This window comes from Tinamus guttatus, unplaced genomic scaffold (genome assembly GCF_059628265.1).
Source record: "Tinamus guttatus ecotype Peru unplaced genomic scaffold, ASM5962826v1 Tinamus_guttatus_pri_ptg000602l, whole genome shotgun sequence".
NCBI classification, from domain to species: domain Eukaryota; kingdom Metazoa; phylum Chordata; class Aves; order Tinamiformes; family Tinamidae; genus Tinamus; species Tinamus guttatus.
Genome location: NW_028289136.1, coordinates 1,988,746 through 2,007,128, shown reverse-complemented (window position 1 = coordinate 2,007,128; position 18,383 = coordinate 1,988,746). Strand labels below are relative to the sequence as shown.

The 18,383-nt window shown below is 36.2% G+C and overlaps 1 protein-coding gene across 14 annotated transcripts in view; it reads left to right on the top strand.

The window, feature by feature from the left end:
- The window catches only part of DLG2 (discs large MAGUK scaffold protein 2), a 946,755-nt gene that overhangs the window by 743,102 nt on the left and 185,270 nt on the right, over positions 1–18,383 (top strand). For all 14 annotated transcript variants that reach the window (XM_088534958.1, XM_088534959.1, XM_088534956.1 and 11 more), the window contains one exon: positions 3,760–3,862. In XM_088534958.1, coding sequence (XP_088391084.1) covers positions 3,760–3,862 — 103 coding nt within the window. The remainder of the gene's footprint in view (positions 1–3,759; positions 3,863–18,383) is intronic.

Below are 18,383 nucleotides of genomic sequence, written 5' to 3'. Positions count from 1 at the left end.
CAGGACTCTGCCTCAGTCCCCGAGAATGCCTAAGCTGTAGCTACAAAAATTAGCAATAATTATGCTACAGGTACACATAGCAATACAGCAGTAAGTGTCCTCACCTTTATTTCCTCACTGAATAAAGATAGGGACACTACACCTTTCCTAGTGTCACAGAATCACAGAAAGGTTGAGGTTGGAAGGGACCTCTAGAGATCATCTAGGCCAACCCCCCTGCTCCAGCAGGGATACCCAGAGCACGTGGCACATTCTCCCCTCAGGTACTTATGTGTATTGATCAGATACATCCTCCAGGCTAAACAGGCCCAGCTTGCTTAGTCTTTCCTCATATGATAGATGCTCCAATCTCTTAATCATTTTCATGATTAAGTAGTCTCTCCAGAAGTCTTCTCTACAGAGGTTGTAAACTAAGTCCTAATTGATACCACGTTGATCTCTAGGTAATATCAGTGTCATACTTCACAACAGATCAGACTTTATGGGACTAAAAACTGTGGCTTCCTCCTCCTATTCTTTTAGAATGCACTTAATTATTGTCCTCTATAATACTGCCTTCTTAAACTTAATTTAATTTGCAAGAGTCTGGGTTAGTCTTGCCATCCACAGAACTTGTGTTCAGGTACGCAACATTGATAAATGCATTTGAACTCTTGACTCATATTCAAAGCCTCCATCTTCCTTACATCAAGAAAGCTGGAGAACTGAGAACAATTGTGCTATAGAAATTATGAAATTTATCATCTTTCATTTGGGCTATGGTCAGAGTTTCTTTTAAGGGGCATTTGTGTTTTACCTTTTAATCAAGGTATTCACTTGTCTCCACACAGATAAAAATCTAAATAAAGATTTGGCACGCATCGGATGACAAAAATGTTGCAGAAATCTTAAGAGTATGAGTGTATATGATCCAAAAATACCAGTACATGGCAATACCAGAACACTGAAAAATACTTGTGGCTTACCTTTAGATTATCTGTACCACTGCAAGAGCATGGCCATACCCACCTCTCCATGAAGCATTATAGTTTGGCACAGGCATCTGCTTTGAATGTTTCCTAAAGATATAGTAATCCTCCAAACTGTGTTTCTGCTGCAACATGCCCACCTTGCAGCAGCTACTTTAATGCTCTTTGAAATATCCCATCCTTGCATATACCCTACCAACTCTCCTCTCTTCTGTCCACTGAGATGTGCATTCTTGTGAAAAAGTTCCAGAAATCAAGCGTGGTGACTTGGTGCTCTGCTTATCCCCAACATATGCAGCCCAAAAATATCTAGGATATGTATGTGGATCAAGCAGGCAATACCAGCAAACAATTTCTAGTTTCAAGTGGCTGGTGTTCATACCCGTCCACTGTGAAATACACATCTGGACAAATTAATGCAAAGAAACCCAGCTGTTAATGCAAAGAAATCCAGCTGTTGTTCTACAACATAACTTATAATTCACTTTTTCATTCACGTCATTATTCTGGTTGTTTAATCAGTCTCGTTTGCCTGGAGATATGAGCAAGGTCAGATTGCAATAGATTATGTTTTTCTGTTTTGAAAGTAAGTTATGTGTTTTCTTTCTGAATCTGAAGATAAGCCACTGTATAAATCATGCATCGGAAAAATCCCAGACCATCTGTAACTTCCAATGATATTATGATATAGCCAGTTGAACTTCAGAGTTATTTATTTTTAGAACAGAGGAGCTGATTTTTTATGGAGTAGATGGGTAGAATTGCTAAGCAATCATCAGATGTGTAACTTGAAAAAAATGAGGGGAAAAAAGCTGTGTTATTCAGGAAAAAAACGTGGTTTTTTTTCTTCTCCACTGCCATTAAAGAGAACAAAAAAAAATAGGAAGATATTTTTCCGGACAGACTTAATGAGGAAAACCTCAATTCTTATGGAATCATGATTTCAGATATGTGAAATATCAGCCAGACAATTACGTTCCAGTACACAACCAAAAGTACTATAGTATAGTGTGATCTTCTGGATTGGAAACTATGAAGTTTCCTGTTTTCCATGTTATTACTATCAAAAAAAAGTTTTTTTAAAAAATATAATATTCAATTCACACATTAATAAGGACTAAATTTTGTCATACGGTAATAAATTTGTGTTCCCAAAACATCATGTTCTTCAAGATTTGATGGCGGACAGCAAGTTAAAATGTGTTAGTTTCTAAATTTAATTCAGAATAATCAAAATAAATCTATTTGTACAAGATTTCATCACCACTATTTGTAAAGCTTTGTGGAATCCATTTTATTTTTTCCAGCGTTAAAAAGTTGTTAAAAGGTAAATAAAATAAAATCCGTATTTTCAATATATGCTTAGTCACCTTATGCTAGTACCTGATAAAAAGAAACATAGAAACAGTTGCTAGTGTTGAGAATTTGGGACTCGTGATCTCTGGCCAGTTTGCCTGTGAAATCTGTGGTATTGTGCTCTCTCACTTCTTCTTTTTTCTTTTTTTTTTCTTTTTTTCACATCTTTTTCTTTTCCTGAGCAATAGGAAATGGCTTTTTGTCGTGATGGAGTTGTTTACATTTCAGAAATTTTCTGTTCCTCATAAAACATTATGAAATGGAAATCTTTAGAAGTGAAGGGGGAAAAGAAAAAAAAATCACACATACTTCAATAACGCTCCCTTTGGAGAGAAAGATTCGTATTACTGCAACAGTTAATAATTCTATAGGTAAAATAGAAATAACTCTGACAATAAAACCTGAATGAGGTGGAAAATTCTGTAGATGAGGCAGAGAAGTGATATGATCCCAGGTCTTCCTTAGAGAGGGCTGTGTGTGTCTTTATGGACAATTGCCGGGGAAGCAAGGTCAGAATCAGGGGGCTTGTTCGGAGAGGTGCTTTTTATCTTTGTCAAAACTAGTTCATCAACCTCCAGAAAATTTTGACCTCGTTTAATTAAGATTTTACCAACAAAAATGTTTTCTTGAAGAATTTCTGTCCAGCTTTCGGTTTTGGCTCCTTTCCCCGTGTCCCGTTGCCATACGTGCTAACACCCACTGTGCCTCTTCCTTGGGATGCTGCCGACTAAACATTTCACACCAAATCAGCACACCAAGAGAGCTTTGAAACTGCTCTTTTGGTTGGATTCTCACTCGTTCTGCTGTGTCCAGCTTACACTACTTAGCACAAAACCATCATTCAGAAGTCAGAGGAACCTACGTTCAAATACTCAAGGTCACTAAGCTAAACCTGGTAGCAACTCCATAGCAAGATGGGAGGATCTATACAGTCAGTAGGAGAATGGATGATGTGAAAATAGGATAATAGATGGAGTTCTTCCATCTAATAGATGGAGAAGTGAAAGTTCTTTGATCAGCAGTTTTGGCCAGATACAATCCTTGCATCTCCAGGTGGCCCTGGAGCTACAGACTGACCTTGTAGAGTCAGAAGACTAGAAGAGCTGCTTTCCTTTCTGCTGTGACCTTTGAGCACAGCAGAGAATTTAACTTTTAAACCTTATATTTAAAATTAAATCAGTGGATGAAGAGACAACCACAGATGTAAGCTTGGTTGAGCAGAAAAAAAAAATACACAGTGGTTTCAGAAGGATATGCATAAATATGCATGCAGAAACTGCATGTACAAATTCTCATGGCCAGCCTTTTGGGTTTGCAGCTTTCCTTCTGCATCTGGACAAACTGACTTTGGTGTCCCTCAGATATTTAACAGGAAAGTGATGTATTTCTGCTTAATGTTCAGCCTTTCAGCCTGTTGTTTGCATTTCTCCTGTAGGTGAATGGTATTGATCTTCGAGGTGCTACCCACGAGCAGGCTGCAGCTGCACTAAAAGGAGCAGGGCAGACGGTAACAATCATAGCACAATACCAGCCGGAGGGTAAGTAAAATAATAAACTTAAGGACATACGGGAAAAGATAAGTGCTTTAAAACCACCATTTAAAAGGAGGAGGCTGTTGTAGCTAGTGCTTTTCCCAGCTATCATTAGAAGTCGTCTAGAATGAAAATTCAAGTGACAATTTTATCCAAAAGAAGTGGCTATATTTTTATTGCAATTTTTGCCTTTAGAAGTGTTTTATGCAACTGTAAGAACTGTCTTTTAGTGTGCATATAAGACATAAATCAGTACACAATCATTTTATTTTCATTATTGCTTATTCTATGCTCTTTCCTTTTCTCTTTTCCTGGAGATAGATAGTGCAAAAAGTTAACAATGAACAGTAATGCCAGGAAGATCTGAAGTTGTCCCAGAGAGCCATGATTAGAATTAAAGATAATTTCTTCCTGGTAAATGCATGCAGCCTTCATTATTACTACTAATTGACTGTGCTCTAGGAGAATTAGCCCTGGATAACAATTATTTGCAAGGGAAACATGCTAAATAAAACTATCGATAGGAAATTTAGTAAAATATTAGAGTGGGATTTATCTCACCCAGCTTTTAATTTCTAATATTAAGATTGCTAGTCAGATTTCAGCTAGTCAGTTGGGCTCTGTTTCAGTGGAGAGAAGTAGGCATGGATTGATCCAGAGTGAAGCGACAGAGCTCTATGTCATTCTCCACAAACTTTGTTTCTTCCTAATATGAACTTTCTGATAGGAACTTGGAGATCATTTTCCTCCACAGCAGTTGTTACTATGAACCTTTGTCTGGGTAAATTCTGAACCTACCGATATGTGTGAAGACTTGCTGGCATCATTTTATCAGTTCTCAATAAACATTGCAATAGTGAGTCTAGAAGCACTACTAGGACCTCTGAAATCGTTGTTGATTCTGGCTGCTTGTACCTGCCCAGAGCACACGCAGGTCTCAGGTGAAGCAGTGCAGTTTTAATAGTAGCTTCTGCTGGTCGTTTTTTTCAGACACACTGCTGAGATGAATTCATAATGCCAGAGTTTATGCCACATCCTGCCTTCTTTTGAGTCTCTGAATCCTGGTGATAGCACACAAAGAGAAAAAAAATGTTTAGCCAAACTTATAGATGTGCTTCAGATATGGTATCATGCACCCATTTATGTGCTTATCTGTGCTTGAGTCACCAAGCAGAATAAAACAGACCACACTAAGAAATGTGTAGATGGGAACAAAGGAAATTGTAGGAGTGTTTATATTTTGTTAAATAAGTGGAACATCTTCATATAAACATGCATAAGCAATAATCATAGTTATTTCAAAGATTTATTGAAAAGCAATTTCATTGCAGATAGCCAGCCACAATGGATTCTCAATAAAAGCATGTCCCCATTAGTTGTGGTAATCTCATTTGCCATCTGGGGATTTTAAACCGCATGGTGTTTGAATACTTGTGGCAATGGCATTACAGAGTTGTTCTCTGCCATTGTTAATGCACCAAATATACATTGCTTGACAGATTTTCCTTTCTTATTTGAATTTGCAGTTGACGTATTTCTTCCCTATATTTTACCGTCTCCATACTCATCAAATTCTATTTTGGCAAATATGCAATTGAAAGTGCTTATTAAATCCATCAAATATATATTGCCTATTTATTCCCTTTTTTCCTGTAATGCTGCTCCATTCACCAGGAGCCCTGTTTATGGAAGACTAGTCCAGGTTGTGTGGCTCAAGGCTGCTCAAACACATCCAGTTTTCTATTTCGCTCAAATTGTCCAAGTTGCAGAATAAAGTGGAGCTGAGTAAAGAATGGGGCATTTTATAGGAAATGATAGAATTTGTTCAGCTAGTGAGAGGAGCTTGAGTCCCATACCCTCTCATGCCACCTGAGGCACTCAGTAATTGCCCAGCCTCTTGTGTCTTACTGCTGAAGAATTTAATTTTATTCTGAGATGCTGGTTAATGCAAACTGTAGATACAGATGTAAAATGAAGTATTTCATTCCTTAAAAAAGACCCAACAGCAAAGAAACCTGAAACAGGTTTAAAGGAGTTCTGTATATAACCTTGACAGAGAATTATTTAAGAATTTATGGATCACATAGAAAGACAAACATATTCTAGCTGTACCAGCATAAATATTTAACTTATTCTAAAAATTCTGCAAAACTCTTTTCTCCTTTCAATGTGATTTTTTCTTGACTCCTATCCATCCTGTCTTAGCATGAAGCATATTGGAATTACTTTAAAAATTCTTCTTAACCCACTAAAGTGCATAAACAGAGTAGATCTGTAACCTGATTTTTTGATTCGTACACTAAAAGCTCCAGGTCGTTACTACCACAGGATTTTAAGGACATCCAGTAACAGCCACTGCAAGTGTTAACTGATACCTTTTTATTGTCTTTTCCAGCTTATTAAGCATTTACATCTTGCTGCAAACTAAAATATTCAATAAGCAGTTTAGCTATTGATATTTCGGATATTAAGTGATAATAAAATAAATAAAAGTCAATTTTAGAAGCAAATACTATAGAAACATCTTTCAAAGTTTATTTCCTTTGCCTTGCCTTAAACAGTCAGAAGTTTATCTCAGCCTCGTATGAACTCCCCTCACATTTATGTTTATAGACCTGGCAGCAAATCTCATGAGAATGGCAACTCCTGCAAAACTAGGGCTTGCCTTCAACTTGAATAGCTTTTCCTTTGGATATTGTGGCACTTTGGTTTCACATCTTCTCTGCAATGAACAAATGAGGAGGCCAGCAAGGACAAAATATAATAGCACCACAGACAATTTCCTTCACCTACCTCTTCTGCTCTTTAATTCCTCTTTTCCACGGGTATATCACCTTTATTTTCCTCATCTCTCTGAGAAGCAGAAGAGGTAAAAAAGATATGGAAGTACAAAGAGCAATACAAGTCCTGTGGAAAAAATAACACACACAGAAATTAGGGGCAAGAGGGAAAAGGATCACGGACATTAAAAAATCAGTCCTTGACACTTAGACTATGTTTCTAATGGGATTTTTTGAGGTATCTCTTACTTTCATTTTTTAAAAAACTGAAAATAAACAGTGAACTGTATCTTTTGCATTGTGTAAATAGAGGTCAGGTAGTGCTGAGCATCATGATCTACAGTGATCACTCTAGTTCACTCTAGTGCGTATGGACACTTGTGTGTGTGCCTAGTTTTAAGTACACAAGCTATCCCATGGGTTTCAAAAAGGCAATTTTGGTGTATTCATGTGCTCTTCACATGTCCTACACACAGTTTAAATGCAATTAGAGAAAATTTAAGGGCCAAAAGCACTTAAAACAAAGCTAGAAGATGAATTGATCACTTATAATTAGTTTTGCTCTCCAATTTTTAATATTCTTAGAAACATTTTTCCTTTCCTCCATGCTTTCCTTAACAGCTCTTTCAGATCTCTTAAAATTTGGTACAAATGTAGAGCTAGAGAGTAGGTACTTCTCTTCTGAAAACTAAAAGTTTAGCCCTGGGGAATAAGCTCAGAAGGGTGGCACAGTGTGTGCTCACTAAACAATTAATTATAAATTAAAATGCAAATGTATACTGCATGGGGAAATTCTAGGCTTTTAAGCAATACCTAGTTTCATTTTAGGCAGCAATGATAAATTACAGCCCAGTGTGGAAGGAATCAAGAAGTATTTAGACAGTGAAACTGAAACATATTTTGAAAAGAGGAGCTTCATCTGGAATAGAGACAATTTTTCCCAAAAGTGGAGTGAAGACAGAAAACTGGATGCCATAAAGGACATCAAAAAGTTTTGCTTTACATTTTATTCTGAAATGCTCTTAGTTATTCCCAGTGCAGTACTATAAAAGGGGTAGAATTTAGTCCAAAGGTTTTTGCAGATTATTCCGTGTCAGTGGCCTGCAAGCAGTGCTGCACTGCAGTGTCTCTGCAGCTCTTCCTCCACCGTGGTCCCTGGAAAACTGCTAAACTGGTCAAAGGTTTTATGTGCTTTCAATCTTCCAAGTGAGCCAATTAACTCCCTAACAGGTGCATGAGGGGGAAACGTTCATCAATTACAGTTTAATTAAACCAGCTGACAATGCAGAGGTCAAAAATTTGTTACAGTGGGAGAATTTCAGCTTTCTGCCCTTTTGAGTTATCTATTAGCCTAGTGACGCTGTGAATGGCCAGGACCCCAAGCCAGGTGGAAGGAGAGTCTCAGACAGAGAGATCCTGTGATAAGCAGGGTCTTTCTTTGCAGAAATCAGCTATGGAAGTTATTGCAGAACTGTAAATATAATTATAAAGCATCTCTTGGCAGGGATGGTAATAAATTCACTTTTCAGTTCTTTTGTTCCTGATGCTGGGATGCTCAGAGAGGGCATTATCACAGCCCCAGCTTTGATGAGCTGCATCAGCTCTTACAAAAGCATAGTCCTTTTCTTCTAGCCTCATCTGAGCTATTGATGCATGAAATCTGCTTTTAAAATATTAGAGTGAAAATCCAGGGACCACAGTCAAAAATATCACCCGGCACAAATCCAGAGATATTTTTTAGCTCCTTCCTCCATTTCATTCCTTGTTCCTCACTCATAAAGGTAAACCACCTGTCTCCTATTTGATCCTGATCCTGATCCAAATGTTTAACCTTACTAGCTACTGAAGAAATAAGCCAAATACAAAATATTTGGGAAGAAAAAATAATTGTATTTATTCATATCTGTCTAGGCATCATCTGCAACTTTGAACTTTTTTGCTCAGCTGTTGAAAATCAAAAATATCACTTAGATGACTTGGATAACATTGCATCAATTTACCACAGTTGGCTTTCATTATTTAGAAGCCACTGTATCTAATTGCCAAAGAATGCAAGATGCTAAGGTTACATTTCATGCACGTGCATTTAGGAATATAATGTGGTCTAAGAGTGTCCATATGGGATTTGACCAAAGGCCCATTTGTTGATGATCGTGTCCAAGTAGCCAGCAGCTTAGGGAGAGGGATAAGGACAGGGAAAGCACACAGTTGTACTTCCACTTCATACTTCCAGCATGCATCCTGCATTTTTCAGCCTATGTGTTCATTAGCAAATGTGCAATTGTCTATATATGCATAGATCTGTGCATATATGCAGATCTATATGCATAGATATATTCATATATACACACATTAGGACTCAAACAATGTGAAAAAGTTGCTTTTTTTCTTGTCTTAGAGCCTTTGTTTTTCTTTAACAGCGTCAGAGAAGATTGTGCTCTGAGTTATTTCAGATCCTAATTTACTGAAAGTGGTTGATAATGCACTGAAGTTCCCTTCATTCAGGCACCAATAGCAAAATAGCAAAGACTACTTCTCTGCCTCTATTTACATTGGCATCCCCAACTGTGCTGCTTTCCTTATTTACTGATTTCTTCTTTTAACCATGTAAAGGAACAGTAGCCTGCTTTCTCTGGCCGAATAAATGCCATGTCTTTGTGCTTGAGCCTTTTTTTGGACAGCTGATTAGAACAGATATTCATTTACCATCAGAATTTGAACTTGGTACTTTATTCCCTAGCACTAAGAACGGCCTAGGGCTCCTCTCTTGCTTGTCCATGAAGTGCTTGGTGAAGTTAGCCAGAGTGCAGATAGTGCTATGATAAGTATTACTTCTTCTAATAATTTTAGCAATTTTTCCTTAACTGAAGTGCAGAAGTACCCTGAGCAACAAATTGCTTTGTTTCTTGTCAATGTTCTTGCCAATACTCAACCTTACATAATGCATCAAATACACCCTCAAAAGTCTGGCACTTAAAGTAATCCTGGAGTGTTCCAGGTTATATCAGCAGTTAATGCGTATGGTTGGGTGTTGGGGTAGCTTTTACTCTTTTCCTTTAGAGAATATCACTTTGGTGCCCTCAGGCCAAATGCAGCAGTTACCAAGACTACTGAGTATCACACTTGTCTGGTCATCACAGATGCTTTAGCTATAGCTTGTTTGCCTCTAGTTCCTGCATAATCTTTAGAATATGCTGTTTCTATTTTTACACTCTTGGAACTATGTTTCAACTTTAGAATTTCATTGCAGACACTGAGCTATCTTTATCTCAAGTGAAAAATAATAAAAAAAAAATGTGTTCCAGGTGAAAAGAACAGTCCCTTATCACAGTGTTTCCTTTCTGTTTGCCTGAGCTGTCCCCACAACTTCTGCTCTGCTGCAGGGATTAACTGGAGTCCCCCAGTGGCTCTGCCTGCGCATATGGGCAATGCCTCTGCCATGCAGAATGGGATATTTTCCTTCACTTGTGACAACCAAAGAAGCACTGGGGATTACAAATGTTCCTTCAAAAGTCACGTTTTAGCAGGATCCTCTTCAGAAACACAAAAAGTTGTATTTTAATTCCCTCTCAAATTTAAAGAACACAATCCCAATGGAGTTGTGCAGTGGAACTCATCTATTACTGAATATTATGTCTTGTAAAAAGCATAATTTTGGATGTTTATTCTTTTTTATACTTAGACTAAATAACTAAAACTTGCTATGCATGAAATAAATTAAGTCTTTTTATTGGTGGTGGTGGGTTTTTTTATGATGATTCATTGAAAATTTAGCTGTGCTAGTATTTCTTAGAGCTTTTGTCATGCTAAAGTTATGATTTTGGATATGTGTATAAGGCAGCTGTCCCAGCCTGTTCATCTGCATTTGCGGTTTCCTCACAGTATCCTGAGCTTGCTTGATTCCCCATTTCATAAATATTTCTATTTAAGTACTTTTCCTGCAGTTCAGTTGTTTTTAGCTCTTGTTTCTATCAACAAGCTTTAATTTTCTTTAAATAGTATAATCTTCCATGCAATTGACTCTTTGTCAGCTATAGGAACTTGTACAGACAAATATGATTTCCTTTTAAAACATGTCTTTTCCTGTTTTCATTCTAAATGTGATAACATACAATGGTGTTTTGTTTGGGCTTTGTTTGTATATGTTTCTTTGAGCTTCCGTTATTTCAGACCCTGATCAATTTTACTTGGTTCATGTACATTTCTTTCTGCTAACTCTTATTTATCTATACAGGGAAAATAGTATATCGGTTCAAAACTCATACTGGAGAAAGTAAATTGCTTTTTGGGCAGTTTCTTAATTAAAGTTATGTAATTTCCTCTTTTTCTTTTTTTTCATTAAGGTAATCATAATCATAAAGTAATAAGTTAGTCTAAGTGGGAATATGAATAAATAGGTGATTTTATTTCTGCAACAGCTGTTAGTTTTGCAGCTGCTAATTTTACTGTTAAGTATGGGATACAATTTCTTCTAATGTCTTTTTCCTATTTTGGAGTTCACTAAACTGAAATTGCCTGGCCTGTATTTTCAACATTACATGACAGCTTTTTCAGAAAACAAGAACTTTGAGCAATATGTAAGTTAGGAATGTTTTTGTGACCTGGCCTTTTAATAGTTTTTCAGCAGTAATAGCAATAATAATTCAAGTTATACTAAAGAATTGTATGCTTTTAGTAGTGGAATGGAAAATGCTTAGTTGCGTGTTTGTTCTAACTATATTGGCAGGTATGTGAAATTGTGGAGTAAGCATCTAGGCTGGCAGAAGGGAGCCTGGGGATAATTAACTTTAAAGAAGGGAAAATGTTGAAATTATTTACAAATTATGTTTCAGTCTTTCTTCATTCTATCACTCTCATTTTTTTTCAATTCTTTATTTTTCACATAATTTAAATACAAATGTATTCTATACCAAAAATGTAGGCTTGGGAGATTATTTTCTTTTTTATTCAGTTTTTAAGCAGCACATTTTCCAGACACCTGCATTGCATTAGATCTTTTAGAGTGACACCATTTCATATATAGTGTGACTTCAACAGCTCACTTATTTTCAGCCATTTACTTCTAACATTTTATCTTTTCTTTCCTGTTAATCTCTTTACTTTTTGAAGATTTCATCTGTTGCTTTCTTGTGTTGTTTTTTAGTTACTTCAGAGTATCTTTTTTTTTCCTTGCTGTTGGTTTGTGTAAGTTTTGTTCTATTTCATCACTTCTATTTTTCTTCGTCTTCCTGATCTTATACAACTTCACCATTAGAGGCTATAATACTAACTTGAAACTGATCCTAGGTGATTAAGTTCTTAAAGTTACTGAAGTGTCATGAAAAATAATATTTCTTTTATCTAAACAAATTTAATAAGTTTAATTTGCATAAAGTTCACTAGTAACAAATGATTTTCTCCGCATTCAGGTAAATTATTCCATGCAGTGACATGACAGAACATAAAAATCAGTCCATAAAATAAATGACATTTCGCAATATAGTCAATATTCTTGAATATTGTTTACCTGCTTAAGTTAAGCTAATATAAGCACTTTGAACTTAAGCTTCTTTGCCATGTTCAGTGTAAAAATACCAAGCAAGCAAAATGTTTTGCTTTGAAATTAAAGATATATTCTCTCAGAGTTTCCTGGATAACTACCCTTGAAATAGAATTTAAAAGAGAAATAGGGCTCAGATCTGCCCCTTTAGTTCAGGATGCATTTGCAGGCACATTTAGTTAGAAATAGAGAAATTAGAGAGACACAGGTGTCATTTTCTGCACACTGAAAAACATTAGAAAGGGCTACACAGCAAATGTAGAAGGAAATCAAGATCCACGATATTAAAGGATTAAGGTTTCCCAAAAATGTAGTGATTAAATTCTACCTCTGGAGATTTTTCAGGCTAAGGAAAGTTAGCAAGTCTTACACAAAGTGACAAATGTCAAGGTTACGTAGCTAAATATCAGAGGAGAGTCACATAAAATGTGTGGTCTGGCCACTCTCAGGAAAAAATTCACAGTGAAGCCAATGAAAGTATTACGTAGTCTTTCAAAAATGTGAACTGTAAACTGATATTACAGTTCTTTGAAAATACTAATTAAAGTCTATAATGCTAATTAAAATATTAATTAAAATATTAATTAAAGTCTAGAGACCCTTTTTCAACTTAGCTGCTGCATCTACTGAGCTGCTTGCCTGGGTTCGATCTGTAGTCTGTGGAGAGGAAGAAGCATTCTTAGATCTAAGATGTTCTTAGATGACTCCTTGAAACTGGATAGACAAACTAACTACACTAAGTAAAGCAACGTGAATCAATCTTTCCTGGTGTCCCTTGGAAAGAGCTATTAGAAAAGGCAAACAGATGGAATTTCCTACATGATTTGCTAATGGAAAAATATTTCTTTGTTAATTTCTTTGTTTTAGTCACTCAACCACACCTTCCTTCAGAATTTATCCTTGAGGTAAATTGGTAATTTAATTGATAGAGGGAGAAAAACTGGGAAAGAAAGTAGAGACAACTTAGAATAGTGGTTAAAGTAGAAAAAGAATAACAACAATTAAAAGCTGAAAGGCCAGGAGATTTAAAGATAATCTCCCACATTCTTGTGACTTAACTTTTAAGTAAGTTAGTTGATTGATAGGCTTTTATTACCTATAGATGAGATTGATGGCAAAGTATGAGAAGTAACAAAAAAAAAAAAAAGTTATTTAAATAGTAAGAGAGAAAGAGGAAAGGGGATCATCTACCTTGAGGTGTCCCCTTGGGAGGGGGTCTCACATGCGTGGCCTTTGAAAGGACATTACTGAAGTTCATGATTGCTGTGTTCTGTTTGCCTTTCAAAATCCAAAGCTTAAATTTAAATTCTAAATCACCACTTAGAGTGCAGATATAAGAGATACGTGATATAAGTTGCAACCCTGAAGTGAAATGCACTTAACTGCTACGTGACCAAGTAGTTATAAAGGACAGAAATGCCATTATCCAGGCTTTTATTCAGACATATGCACACCCAGTCACTCGCGATTGGAATTTGGATCCCAAGAGCCAGATTTTAAGGGCTGTCTGGGATGCCTGCAATAAATTTCTTCCCAGTTGTCATATGTCACACATTTTTAGATTACACATGTCTGGAGGATAAATAAAAAGCTGTAGAGCATCTGATCACACAATCATGCTCAGTAATGCTGTGCTTCAGAACTATTTCAGCAAGTGAATTCATTGGCTCTGGAAATGTTTACAATCTTCTCTACTTCTACAGTAAATTATTTTATTTATGGTCTTGATCTCAGTCATTTTTTTTCTTTTTTATTGCTGATAACCTGGCATTGATAAGAAATAAGGATCAGATTTATGCTTCATTGTCATTCTCAGTGCTATATTAGCTGAGGAGATATTGAGAAAATGTCATGTCAGCTTCAAAAAACCCTCATCTTAATATTTATTTTGAGTGAGAAAGCCTTTTGCGTGATAGACTGATGCAATGAAGATAGGCAGTATCTACTATCATATTAGTAATGGGTAGCATACTAATGGCTAAGCTAGACATGTCAGTAAAAGCTGAGGTATAGAAAATAAATTAAAATTAAACATTGGCCATAGTTTAGTGTGAAAATCTTTTTAATTTATGGATAAATTATGTGATATATTTTAAAGATTCTATGTATTTTAACCTTAGGCTTCATTTCCTATTAAAAACTCCATATCCCCCTACTTCTGTTTTAGAAAATGGTTTAAGAGTTAAGAGTATTATAGTTAGTATTTTATAAGTTAGGTTCTCAAATATAAACGTCTAAATGGAAACATCCTGATTTTCTGAACTACTGAATTAAGCGAATGATTGCTTCTTTTCAAACTCATATTAATTATATTCCACAGCCAAAACATGGATTTAGAAACCTGAACATTAGTCACCAGTTCTGGAGAGGTTGGTATTGGACATCTTTAAATATTTTGTAGTGACTTGCAAGGGAAAAATGTGAGACTAACCCGAATAATTATTGTTAGTGTTTCTAGCATATTGTGTGTTTGCTTTTAAATGACTTGCACAGAATAGCACAGAATTACACAGAAAATTCAAACTTGATAAACTTTGAAGAAAGTTTGTAGAAATTGGCTTTCCTTGTCACATCAGTCCTGTTTGGTGACTAAAATATAATGTGTAATAAAAATGGTAGTCAGACAGTTTACGTCAGCTTAAGTTTTCTTCATACGCCTCTTAGACAAGAATCTGTTTTTTTCTAAGGAGAATCAGTACAGGGCATTTTTATCAATAAATATGGATTCTTATGTTTGTCTCAATTGGGCTCCCAAAGCTGATGTTGTCAAAGTTATCAGTTGCTTTTGCAAATGTTGTTTACCATAGCCTCAGGCCCTCTTCATGCAGTGGTAAACAACACTGTCCACATTAGGGCAGCTCCTGCTCTGTGAACAGTGTCACTCCTCCCAGCCAGACCTTGATAAACCTTGCTAAAATCTTTCTTTGTTGTTCTGTGTTAATAGTGACATGTAACAACTTTCTATATGGACATATATGGCACTCAGAGCATGTTACGGAGTTATTGTGCCCTCACAGTGTCATGTCAGAGTCTAATTTCCTTCTTGTGCCAAGCATGGACAGCATCTGTGGTAGCATGTGGAGAAGTTGACTGCAACCTCTGTCACTGATTTTCTTGTTTTGCTTTTGTACGGGTCCGTGTACTACAAATGTGAATGCAAATGTGCTTGCAAAGTCACTCTCATGGGTGTTTTGCTATCTCTGAACCAGCAGACACCAACATCCGGCTACTGGGAGACTGGGGGTTGCAGAGGAGTTATAAGGACTTGATATCGTGGCTTCTCTGTGGTTGCATTTGTGAAGTGAGTGAAGAAAAACTGTTGTAAAGCTGGGTGCTTTAGTGGTGGCTTTTCTTTGTGCGATATATTTTTGGTTCAATACTGTTCTTTTGAACCTCTGTTGTGTTATGCGTGTGTATGTGTGCGTTTGTGAAAAACCTTGTGCTGAGATACCCACCATCTAAGAGCATTAGAGCAGCCCCTGATATAAATAATCTAATGCAGGCATGAGTGAGGAGATCTGCCTGCACAGCTTAGAGTGCAGCATACAGATATATCAATTTGTATCCCAAGAGTAATGTAGTTGCATTAGCTTTACTTGGAATAACAAGCTCCAGAATTTGCATATAGCTTAGGCACTCTGCCCTGTTATAGATGAGGACAAAGCAGTTCAAGGTATGTATCATCTACATATTGGGTGGCTAGCAGTGCTTCCTTGCTGTTTGTAGGCCCACCTCACAATTTACTTCCAGAAGAGACCTCATATTTTCATCATTCTTGGATTCGATTCAGTCAAAATGTAAAATTAAGCAGTTTGTGGTTACTAAAAGCAAAAATTCATGACTAATGATGAGCCTGGGAGAGAGAGCACTGATCAATGCATAACCTACTCTCTGCTTGATGTTACACAAGTCTCCTCTGATTACTTTTTTAACCAACACAATCACCCTAAAAAATCAGAAAAGTGTATTATGGATTAGCCAATATTTGTGTTTTGAAAGTATAGAGGGCAACATAAGTGCTGATTATTGTACAGAAACAGTAATAAGTTTTAATGTTAGGAGTCAACTTGCATTGGAATTAAAAATTCTTATATTAATATTATTAATTTTAAACATTTAACATTGTCATATAATACAAATAGAGGGGATGTGTCCGTAGCATGATGGAAATAATTGACACAGTTGGTAACTGGAGTTTTACTAAATAACCTTATTTTGCACATTCATCTGGTTTCCTTGGAAGTTTTCATCTGCCACATGAAACATTTCTCTTCAAATCATAAGAGCTCAGGAAAAGTCCTAACTATTTCCATTTGAAAGGACTGCTGTGGTACCTTATAAATGGTAAAGTTTGGGTACATCATCCCCACATTTTCTTCTCTAGGGATAATGGTTGCTTCTCCCAGGATGTCCAATAGGCAGGACCTCATAAGATGCATTGCTTCCTGAGCTACAGAGTAAAGGAATAGGAGCACAACAGAAATATTTTCTGAATGAGAATATTTCTGGATTCAGTCCAATAAATTAATAGCTTTAGCAGTCCAATAAAAGAGACAGATCAGCTCTGATCAACAATTCTGGAAAAGATTGCAGATCGCTGCTATTATGAAATAAGCCCAGTTTACTCTCTATAAGTATAAAAATGAGTAAACTCATTTCATGGTATACTTTTGGTTTAGATCTTTCTGTGGTGTTTCAAAATAAGCCCTTAGCTACCAAAAGAGGCCCATGAAAATCTGAGGCTGTTCAAAAGGTAGACAATATTACAGGTATTACATTTGATTGTAGTGTTAAAAAAGTAACATTTATCAATTAGCACAAAGATTTGATATATTTATTTATGTATCTATAGTATCATCCCTCTAAGCAAAGAGACATGTATATAGTGGCTTTGTTGTTACCGAAATCTTATTCAGAGAGTTACAACTGTTGGTGGTGCCTTCCTGCACTGTCTTGTGATACTCCCCTCACCAGGATGCTGTGTAAAAAAGCCCATATTCACATTGTTTGAAGCCAAAATTATTGTTATGCTTAGTACTATCTTTTGAAGTTGCAAAGACAGTCAACAGGAAGTGCTAGGCACAGGGAAGGCTTCAAAATCCAGATCCAAAAGCAGTAACAGAATAGTTGCTCTTTCTTTTCTGCCTACATAAAGGTCCAGATGTGATGCTATGCTTTGTGTTAAGATGGTTCTTATGTCAACTGAGTAATAAAAAAAATCTACCAAGCAAATCTCCTGTTTGCTGCTAATGTAACTGCTCTAACTCTTAAAAGTTTCATTTCCATTAAAAAGATAAAGGAAAAGAATACTTCTGGAAATGATCTACCATGAATCCCCAGCCTTCTGCTCAGTAGAGCTTTTGTTTTTGAAATCTCTCAAAATATTTTTGGCTCAGCCAAGAGTGATTGAAAATCGCATTAAATGTTTCTCAGCTCCTCTTATGACATCTTTGGCTATTGTCTATTTTAGCACTTCTAGATCTGGAGGTCAATAGAGTGAGATGAGTAGCTGACACTGGGACCCCAAGGGCAGACAGTGAGCCACAACTGGATCATAAAATTGTCATAGTTCTTTATCATTATTATTATGATTATTAATTCTAATGCAAGTAGAAACCATGGCTGCTGATTGCTTTTTACACTGATTCTGCATTTTCTCTTAAGTTTCTATGTTGTTCTAACCTTGAAAACTCATATTTAAATTTCTTACATCAGTATAGTAATTAAAATGACAATTACTGAGCAATCTGCTTTTAACATAAAAAGTGATTTATGGCTGCAGTAGGAAATGTATTAGTTATTTGGAAAATTTACAGCTTTCTTGGAGCTCATACTTGGTTTTACAGCTACTATATTTTTAATTTCACCCAAAAAATTCTAACGGCTAGCACCAATAAAATAGTGGATAGTGTTAAAAAATAAAAAGGTAGGTAAATTTATTTTGAAAGAAAATATGATTTAGATTCTTTAATATTATGGATTCCTAATACTGTAAAGGAAAGATTGAAATGTTCAGTTTTCTATATCTTTTCAGGGTTTCCAGGGTAAAAATCTAGTGTAACCATTTGCAAAACTAGCTTTGGCTAAGCACTTCCACAAGTGACAAATTTTACACTGGGCCATGGAAATGAAGTGGGGTTAAAGCACAGAAAGAGCAGGCAGGAGGCCAGGGGTGCAGACTGAAAGGGTGGCAAAATAGCGATGATCC